Here is a 10,385-nt window from a genome sequence, read left to right as displayed (position 1 = left end):
GACAATTTAATATTTTTCATTCATTCCTACCTATCAAAAAGTCTTTTTCGAATTTTTTTGATTGCTTTTTGGTTTTTGATGAATCATAAGATAAAAGGGCATTTTTTTTCTCAATTTTATCAATTATTTAATAATTATTAATACCAATATTTGTTTGGATTATTCTCGGACCTTTTCAGGTACGAATTGCGAGAACTAAATTGGGAGAAGTTTGTCCCGATTTTTCTTTAGTCTAAATACTTTCGAGCCAATTCCCCAAGATATAACTATCACATTGTATTTTAGATATAACGTAAAGGTACTCAATTTTAATAAATACATAACAAAAAAAATGTACATGTCAACGATTATTTTAGGCCGACCTAAAACATAAAGGATTACTTTTACCTGACAGTTGCTACTTAGCCTACTCCTTAGATAGTTCTCGTTCTCTGACTAGCCTCAATCCCTTTCTCTATATGCTTAAGAAATACTTTTTCCGTTCTCTTTTATTTATCGAGTATTCTAAAAATAAATTTTTATTTTTACTTCTCACTTTTAATATATCAAGAGACGATAATTTTTTTCTGTTATATATACCCATAGTATTAATTACTCATTTCAAATTATTTTCTCAAATTCATTAAAAATAGACATTAATTTTTTTTGGTAATTATCATATTTTATTACCAAGAACGAAATTACAGCTCAAAAACAAACACTAATTCTGGACATCTTCCCGGTATTAGTTTCTCCTATACTTCTATTTCTACCTACTAACTATGAATTAACAACTGCATTAAGGTAGAAATTTAACTCTTCTAATCTTCTTCTCAATCTTGACAACGAATATCCCCTTCCACAAACCATTTGTATAATCTGCTTTATCAGTACTCCTGTTGGTCTCAGTTGAGCTCTGAAAATTCTATGATTTCTCTCCTGCCATACATAATAGACACAGCTTGCTAATGCTATTCTGTACATTTCTGCATTTGCTGATCTGCCTCGAACGTTGTTGCATGCCCATTCTATTTCTTGACTCCATTCCATCGGTTGTCTATTAACATTCATTCACTGTAGTAGTTTCTCCCAAATTGTTGATGTGTATGTACACTTGAAAAATAAGTGTTCCATGCTTTGCTCTTCTACATTGCACATAGGACATAACAACTCATTTGTTATTCCCCATCGTACTAATCTATCTCTTGTAGCCAATTTGCTCGGTATAGCCACATACAGAATAAAGATCCTCTTTGGCATACCTCCATTGTTATATACCAGCTTCCTCCAAGGCATCTTCTCGTGATCCTGCTTCAGCTTCTTGTATATATAGTTGATGGTTATGTGCTTCTTGTCAAGTATCTCATCCAAGTTGACCCCAACTTCTATCATGTATTGTTTAGCCTTCAAGATCTTCTGTACCAACCATGAAGTTTGCTTAGCTTCTATGTGTTTTATAGGTCTTCCTTTTCCATAATAAGTATGAATCCATACCACCCAGAGTTTATCCGTTTTTTGAGCTAAGTTCCATAATAGCTTACATATTGCAGTTTTATTCCACAACTCAACATCTAGCAGATTCCAGCCCCCACTTGCTTTTGGTTGACATAGTTTATCCCATGCCACTAGAGCTTTTTTGTCACCTCAACTCCCTAATACCATAAGAATTTCTTGCATATGGCTTCTATGAGATGAATTATCTTCTTGGGGAATACAAATATTTGAGACCGGTATATTTGGATATGAGTTGAGTATCATGGTAAATTATGCACTTCATCTACTATTTTTCAAGGGGCGTGTAAAGTTTATAGTGAACAGGGAGTAGTTATTTCAAGCAAAAATTTACATCAAAATAATGAATAAGGCACAAATGACTTGCATATAATTATAAATTTAAATTATGACTTCAATTTAACACAAGTGTCTCAATAATTTTATTAATTTGATACAAGTTTTTTTCTTTCGAAATCCAACATCCCAAACCCTCCATTGTCGAAGGAAAAAAAGAGTTAAAGAAATGCTTTAACTAACGTCGTAAACCAAGAAGAAAAAAGAAAAGTGCAAAAATCTCCTAGATAAATACAAAAAATGACGTAATAAATGCTGAGGTGTAAAATAGAAGGATGAGTTGTTCAAAAGAAGAAGCTCCTAACATTTATATGGTACCCACCTTATCAAAGTGGGCCTCCATCACAGTAAGCCCCCTTCCTTAACTGCCCTTCTCCGCCTCATAGTCTTTGCGTGTCCTCTGCCCAAAACTTCTCTTCTCTCTCTCTCTCTCTCTCTTCCCCTCTGTTTTTGCTCCATATCCAAGCAAACACCACATCTCTCTCTTTGTTACAGTCTCTTTTCTATTATTGACAAAAACAGTCAAAGCTTGAAAAGTATAAGAAAACAAGTTGCTACAGCTATTTAATTACTAGTAAATAGTAATTGGTGATGTCTTTCGTTGGTGTTTTTGTTTCTGATCAATGGCTTCAAAGTCAATTCACTCAAGTCGAACTTCGCAGCCTTAAATCCAAAGTAAGACTCGACTCTTTTATCTCCTTAATGTGTTGTTTTCCGATTGTCCATGTTGATTAATTTGTTGTTAAGAGTTAATGATTTTTACTGTTTTATTTGTTTTTTTGGACTCGTTAGTTCATTTCAGTTAAGAATCAGAATGGAAAAGTAACAATTGGAGACTTGCCGCCTTTGATGGCGAAATTAAAGGCTTTCAATGAGATGTTTAATGAGGAAGAGATCCGAAATATCTTGGCTGAATCAGGTTCCGACGTCAACGATGAGATTGATTTCGAAAGCTTCCTTAAAGTGAGTATCTAATTAAGTTAATTATATTTATTTCCATTAGTGACATTTGGTTTGTTTACTCTTTTGCCATTGATGGAATGGAAATGAACAAATATTTATTGAGTTTCAGGCCAGGTAATTACACGGAAATTACTTGATAGGCATTATTTGGTAATCTAGTAAAAATGGTAACTAATCAACTGTTACATGTTAAAATTCACTAATACTGTAAATATATATTATCAGTGTATATAACTTAAATCCATAGCAAGTTTAAATTGTATAGACTGATGGATTATTTACACAATTAGGTCACTTATTAGGTAATTATATTTAAATTACTTGATAATCTAGTATTTTTTTTGTAATTAACTTGCTATCACACGTTAAAATTCACTGGTAGAGCAAAATAACTACTACACTGATCGGTGTATATAACTTAAATCCATAGGTAAATTAGTTATTGGGGATTCTAGCTGATTACCTAGTAAGTGGAATTTATAGTACTTTGACCTCATTATTCTGGATTTTTGGTTTAGTGACATTTGAATCATTGCTTGTAATGAACAGACATACTTGAATCTGCAAGCTCGAGCTGCCTCTAAATTAGGCAGTTCTAAACATTCATCTTCCTTCCTGAAGGCCTCCACAACTACACTTCTTCATACGATCAGTGAATCAGAGAAAGCATCATATGTAGCTCATATAAACAGCTATCTAAGAGACGATCCATTCTTAAAGCAATTTCTTCCAATCGATCCAGCTTCAAATGCTTTGTTTGATCTGGCAAAGGATGGAGTTCTTTTATGGTATTTAAACTTAACCTGCTTTGTGATACTCCGAAGTATGTGCAAATTTATGACAAGAGTTTCTGTTGGCTCATTATGGTTTTCTTGCTGTGGTTCTCTAGTAAGCTGATCAATGTCGCTGTACCTGGCACAATAGACGAGCGAGCTATTAACATGAAACGAGTAATCAACCCATGGGAGAGAAATGAGAATCACACCCTTTGCCTCAATTCTGCAAAGGCTATTGGATGCACTGTTGTTAATATTGGCACTCAAGACCTGGTTGAAGGACGAGTGAGTTGAATCTTGCCCTCTTCATTTGCATTACCTCAATATACCTCTGAGTTGTGTGTTCAATTATTTTTCTACATCTTTGCAGCCTCATCTAGTACTTGGGCTGATTTCTCAAATTATCAAGGTTAGTTCCTGATTTCTGTTCCTTTGTGTTCTCTGCCTAGCCTTTGGGGAAAAGGGGCATGATAGTTATGGCAGATTATGTTTGGTGCAATAGCATTGCTCTTCATATCTTTGGGTTGATTTTACTAACTTTTTCTCTGTCTCTCTCTCTCTCTCACTCTTCTCTCCCGGTTCTTGACAATTGTGGTATCTTAGATCCAACTATTGGCAGATCTCAACCTCCGGAAGACCCCTCAGCTCGTCGAACTGGTGGAGGACAGCAATGTAATTTAATTCCTCTTGTCCAACGTGACTGTACTTTTATTTCCCATCCATTTGCATGTTTACGAACTATACAAACAAATATCCCATTATTCTTAACTTGTTCAGGATGTTGAGGAGCTCATGGGGTTAGCACCAGAAAAGCTCTTACTAAAATGGATGAATTTTCATCTAAAGAAAGCTGGTTACAAGAAAACAGTAGCAAATTTTTCTTCTGACCTGAAGGTATGTATGTACTATCCCCCCCCCCCCCCAATATCAACAAGTAAAGAAGTTTTCTGTAGGGGTATTCTTGTTTCTACAGAGTAAGATGATACTTCAATTAATTCCACATTACTAGGTGCATGCCAAATTGTAATACTCCCTCCTTTGAATTTTGACTGACCTAATTTCCCATTTATGTGTTCTCAGATTACCTGAACCCTGTAAGTAGTGGATTTTTCCTTCTCTAAAAATTAGAAATAACCTAAAGGTTTAGTACTCATTTCATCTAATTGGTTTGATCAACTTTTAATTCTTCAAATGACAGTTCTGCATCTGAAAAAATTCGAAGTGATTCCGTTCTGCCTTTGATGTCGGATCTTTGGAACAAATTACCCTATCTCCGCACTCACTTCTAATATTAGTTTAAATATATGTGGTAAGCTATAATATGATTACCAATTAAACTCCTTTTCTCAATTTCCTTGCTAGTCAAATGGATTATCTTTTTTGGGAGGAAGAAATATATGTGGAATATATAACTTCGACTTATCAGAAGAAATGTGGAACTTATTTAAATGATAATCATATTTGCTGCTCTATCCTTAATATTAGAGAGGACAGATCCCAAAAGTTCATTTGAGGTCTGGTAGGAGGCATGTCATTTCAGTCAAGACTTCGATTTTGCGTTTAAAATGATGAGAATCCTAGTTGGATTCTGAAAGTTTGTATTAAGTTTCTTATAAAGTTAATTGTAGAAATGAAGATGCAAATGCACATTCCAGTCTAGTTCATGGTATAATATGGCAAAACAGTGTAGTGTAATATCTAAGCTACACCTTGACTAGTCTTGACCCGTTTTAATTCAAAGATCTACCTTCATAGCTGCATATGGCCTCTTGGCAATTACATATTTACGCTTTCTCTGCAGGACGGGGAGGCCTATGCTTACCTTCTTAATGTACTTGCACCAGAGCATTGCAGCCCAGCGACTTTGGATGTCAAGGATCCCACTGAGAGAGCTAACTTAGTTCTTGAGCATGCAGAGAAAATGGATTGCAAAAGATATCTAGATCCGAAGGACATCGTTGAAGGCTCTTCCAATTTAAATCTTGCTTTTGTTGCACAGATATTCCATCAGAGGTAGGAAGCTAACGTGGCTACACTCTTTTTATCTTTTATGGCTGTTGTTGTGCTCAGCATGATATAAAGCACATAGTTGACGGCTCAGCCAATTAGGTCTTGCTTTTTCTTATACAGATATTCCACCAGAGGTAGGAACTTAACGTGGCTACACTTTTTATCTTTTGTGGCTCCTTCTGTAGTTGCGCTCACTGTGATACTTGGGGACTCAAATCATAGAAAGGATTTAGATCACATTAGTCGCAAGAAACAATTTTAACCGCTATATGAGCTAATCATGTATTTTTTGTGCATGTATGGCTTCGTTTTCCTCTCCTTTGTTGCTTGAAATGTCTATTTGGAAGTTATTCCTATTTGATGCTCCATTTAGCTTGATTAGCTAGAAGCATGTACCTATAAAAGTTGCTATCTGCATTTAACCTTTGAATGATGTTTTGAAGCCTCTTGTTGCTATTCTATATTTGAATGAGGCTAATCTTTGCGTTTTAGTTGCTTTGAATGTAGTGTTTGGATTTTGTCTTTTAGTTGCCAGATGAGAGGGTAGCTAGTTGTTTTTAATTGAAGAGAAAGGCCCTTTATGAGCAATGCTATTCTTTTTCAGGAGTGGATTATCTACTGACAGCAAGAAGGTCTCCTTTGCAGAGATGATGACAGACGACGAGTTAATTTCCAGGGAAGAGAGATGCTTCCGACTATGGATTAATAGTCTCGGGATAAACTCTTACGTTAATAATTTGTTTGAAGATGTCAGAAATGGGTAAGTGATAGGTCTGCATAAACATGGCTCACCCCAAACACCAAAAAAGGACATGTGCTAGTAAAAATGTAGTAATTGGAATTTGTAGGTAGAAAATACCTCTGCTTCAGCTGCTATTATCTTTGACGCATCAACTTCTCCATCCATTTCCGCAGATGGGTACTTTTGGAGGTATTGGACAAGGTTTCTCCAGGATCTGTTAATTGGAAGCACGCAACAAAACCTCCAATTAAAATGCCATTTCGGAAAGTTGAAAACTGCAACCAAGTTGTCAGGATTGGGAAGCAGTTGAAACTTTCCCTTGTAAATGTGGGTGGAAACGACTTTGTCCAAGGGAATAAGAAGCTTATACTTGGTAATGTTGCAAAACAAAATTTATATGTTTCATAGTGAGGCTTATTTCTCTTCATGGCTCTCTGGGAACCTAATTGCTTTTTAATCTTCTTGAGCTTCCAAGATTCTGTCTCATCTAGACTTGTATTATCATATTTATTTGTGTGGAGCTGGAAAGCTGGAATACATTATTTGGTTATCTTCCTGTTATCATTCTTGACTGCATCCAACACCAAAAGTTTCCCGTCCCTACCCTAGTTACTATGTTGTCTGAAGAATGCATTGGTTCCTTTTCAAGGTAATTGATAAAACTCTATGGACCTGGAATTACCAATCCTTTCATGAAATGGATTTCGCATGATTGTGTAGATTTCTTGCTGATGTGGGATTGTGGTTGAGGATATTATCTAATAACTCCTGTCAAAAGATAGAAAAGATTAATTTGCTTGTATTATTACTTAATTGTCATCATAAAGTATAGCATCAAGTAACGTTTAGTTCATCATCCTACTGTAATTGATTTTTCTCTATATGGTTCTGTATAATGATTTAATTTTAATATGCTGGCAAACTAAGGATGTTAGATTTCAACTATTTGTTACATATAGTCTTTGGTCATATATAGTTGGAAGTGATCAGTTATTATGGTGCTAAAACTGCAGAAATCTTCTAAGACCCTGTAAAATGAGTAGTCTGTATAACTGGATGTCAAAGAAAAAGCATTTTAATCTTAATGGATGAAGAAGTTTAGTTGTATTACTCTTAAAGCTTTTAAATAGTGGTTGCAAATACTGAATCATCATAATTCTTGGTTTAGCAGTCTACATATTATGTGAGCTCCGCTGTGCAAACTTTCTCATCTTGTGTATGTGTTTCAATGTGATTATGTTGCTCATGCAACTAAATATCTTACTTTTGGTTCTATGAATTATCTGCTATTTCGACATGTACAAGCCTTGTAACTAGTGCCTCTTAGCACATGACTTATGTTTCCACTCCTACATCCTTTTCCAGCTTTCCTGTGGCAGTTGATGAGGTTTAATATGCTTCAGCTTTTGAAGAACTTGAGATCGCGTTTCCGAGGGAAGGAGATTACTGACGCTGATATTCTAGTTTGGGCAAACAAAAAAGTGAAAAGCACTGGAAGAACATCTAAAATGGAGAGTTTTAAGGTGTAGTATCACTAGTTCCTGTTCAATTGGCGTAATTTCAACCTTGACTATCTGATTCTGACTTAGAATTCGTGGATTTTGTTTAGGATAAGAATCTTTCAAGTGGATTATTCTTTCTCGAGCTTCTCAGTGCTGTGGAACCAAGGGTTGTTAATTGGAATCTTGTTACCAAGGGTGAAAGTGGTATGGAATGGATTCTTGCAATATTTATCTTTCTTTCTCTTCTTGGCTTTTGGGAAATGGGCATGGAGCGAGGTCGTCTTTCAATACATTCTTTGTGTAGTTATCTGCCACAGGCTTCACTTCCACTTCCGTGTTAGGAATATGGACTTGCATTTGCAATAATGAATTCGACTTTCAAGCACGAGCAACTAGCTTCATACACTTCCTTGGTGTTAAATAAGGATTGAAGAATTGACTTTCTAGCGGAGCAACTAGCTCCACATGCTTCTTTAGTGTTAAATAAGGATTCGAATTTGGCTTTCTAGCTGAACAACTACCTTCCTTGGCTTTTAATGCTTGTGGTCTTCTTTCTAACAACACCGGAAAGAATACAGCAATTTTCAAAAGGAGTTGTAGCACAAGAGGGTCTCACACATCTTGGCTCTTTATTCGATCTACTTCTTTAGAAATTTAATCTGTACTTCTCATCTAGTGGGTGCTGTGCTCTGAATTGAACTTTCTATTGTTGCTTCCTAACAGATGAGGCAAAGAAACTGAATGCTACTTATATCATCAGCGTTGCACGGAAACTTGGGTGCTCTATCTTTCTGTTGCCTGAGGATATCATGGAGGTGAGAATGCTATAATGTTGCTTGTTATGTACTCTCTATCATGGCGAATTGCAGCTAGTCATTTGTGTCCATGGGAATCAATTAAAGTAGGCAAACTTCTTTGCTACTGCTAAAGAACCATATCCTGGAATATCTTGCTAACTTCTCTCTTAGGCTGGGGGTGGGGGTGGAGTGGGTTATAAGGGTCTTAACAAAGACCAGACAAATGCAGTACAATTTTTGCAGGGTTGAAAAAGTAAAACCATTCTGGAAATTCAGAACATGTTTATAACAAAACAACTCAATTCTATGTCCTTTTAACAATACAGTGAGAAGTATGCACACTATAGCTTTTCCTATGATCTTTCCAAAGATGTCATCATGAGATCTGATTGTAACACTATCCTTCTTGGGGTCACGTGGTGGACAGGTTAACCAAAAGATGATCCTTACTCTCACTGCCAGCATAATGTACTGGAGCCTTCAGCAGACAGCGGAAGAGGCGGAGTCTGCATCTCCTGCGAGTACTATAACTGATGCATCACCAGTACGATCTACAAATGGTTCAATGTCCCCCTTGATTGCTGCTTCGCCTGATGCATCCCCTGCACCGTCAATTAGTGGAGCATCCTCTCCTGTGGTGGATGCATCTCCAGCACCATCTGTCAATGGAGATGAAGAAAGCCAACTAATTGCTGAAGTGTCAAAGTTGGCAGATGATGACGCATCGTCTGATGTGTTAGCATCCCCGGAGCAGGCTGAAAATGCAGAGATACCATCAGATGTGCACAGGGATGCTGAAAATGCAGAGATACCAACAGATGTGCACAGGGATGATGAAAATGCAGAGATACCAACAGATGTTTGCGCGGATGCTGACAATGCGGAGATACCATCAGATATGCCCCCATCCCCGCAACTTGAGGATACAGAACAACAGAGTGGCCTCTCACATGAAGTTGAAAATGAGGGTACAAAACCAGATAATGAACAATAGTTGGAAGTTGTCTTTTTTACAAGCTCAAGGGACAGAGAATAAGCAAGGGGAGAAAGCAATACCAACGAAAATAAACAAAGAAAATGTGTTTTTAGATGAATGATAGTAAAGTGCGAAATGTGATTAGATACGAATATAGATTTAAGTACACAATGTTATCAGCTCAGGAAGATAGTACACACCTTTGGAGAACAACTGTACTTTTTCCAATTTTGTTTCCTGTTAGTTTTCTATAGATATTTCCTTTTGAATGTAAGTAGCGTTTGGTCCATTTGATGTATGGCTTAGATTGTGGAAATTTTCCCAATGATTCATGCTCATGAATACGCAGACGATGTATAACTACTAGTATCCTGAAGTTCGGATAGACTATTTTTTGAGGTAGCAGGATTTAGGGGTAGAAGGGTTATTCGTGTTTTATATAATCATTGTGCATTTTTTTATGTAAACGCACATTAAAAGTGTGTTTTTTGAATGTTGAGGGCGTTTTCAAATTTGAGGTTCGGTCAGTTCGTAAGAGTTATGGCCCAGCTTGGGTGCAAGTGTCGTGCTAGATTTATATTACTTGCAGTTGTTTTCTTTTCTGGGATATAGTTATTTTAAAACATCGCACCCGGCCGTGATTACTAGTTATTGTTATTGCTTGATATTTATTTTCTGGTTTTTAAGATGTTATTATTTCTATGATTTTTGTTAATGGTATTGATATATTGTTTTTTCTCGCATTTTCCGTCTCCTTGAGTCGAGAGTCTATTAGAAATAGCCTCTCTGTCC

At 36.3% G+C, this 10,385-nt stretch overlaps 1 protein-coding gene across 1 annotated transcript; it reads left to right on the top strand.

The window, feature by feature from the left end:
- Positions 1-2,175: 2,175 nt before the first annotated feature.
- Positions 2,176-9,943, top strand: LOC104232619 (fimbrin-1-like). The gene is made up of 14 exons (XM_009785869.2): positions 2,176-2,502; positions 2,620-2,790; positions 3,340-3,578; positions 3,680-3,851; positions 3,937-3,975; positions 4,170-4,238; positions 4,344-4,460; positions 5,368-5,579; positions 6,181-6,336; positions 6,492-6,691; positions 7,684-7,841; positions 7,928-8,024; positions 8,544-8,635; positions 9,045-9,943. The coding sequence occupies exons 1-14, from the start codon at positions 2,419-2,421 to the stop codon at positions 9,609-9,611; spliced, it is 2,373 nt and encodes a 790-aa protein (XP_009784171.1). The 5' UTR covers positions 2,176-2,418; the 3' UTR covers positions 9,612-9,943.
- Positions 9,944-10,385: the final 442 nt, after the last annotated feature.

Source organism: Nicotiana sylvestris, chromosome 7 (genome assembly GCF_000393655.2).
Source record: "Nicotiana sylvestris chromosome 7, ASM39365v2, whole genome shotgun sequence".
Classification (NCBI taxonomy): Eukaryota; Viridiplantae; Streptophyta; class Magnoliopsida; order Solanales; family Solanaceae; genus Nicotiana; species Nicotiana sylvestris.
Note: the sequence above shows the minus strand (reverse complement) of the source record. Positions and strands in the feature narration are given on the sequence as shown.

Excerpts from the sequence above, each read along its gene's own strand:
- LOC104232619 (XM_009785869.2), top strand. The coding sequence starts at position 2,419 with ATGTCTTTCGTTGGTGTTTTTGTTTCTGATCAATGGCTTCAAAGTCAA. Across the intron at positions 3,852-3,936 it reads AAGACCTGGTTGAAGGACGA|CCTCATCTAGTACTTGGGCT; the intron begins GTGAGTTGAATC and ends ACATCTTTGCAG. Across the intron at positions 6,337-6,491 it reads TTTGAAGATGTCAGAAATGG|ATGGGTACTTTTGGAGGTAT; the intron begins GTAAGTGATAGG and ends CCATTTCCGCAG.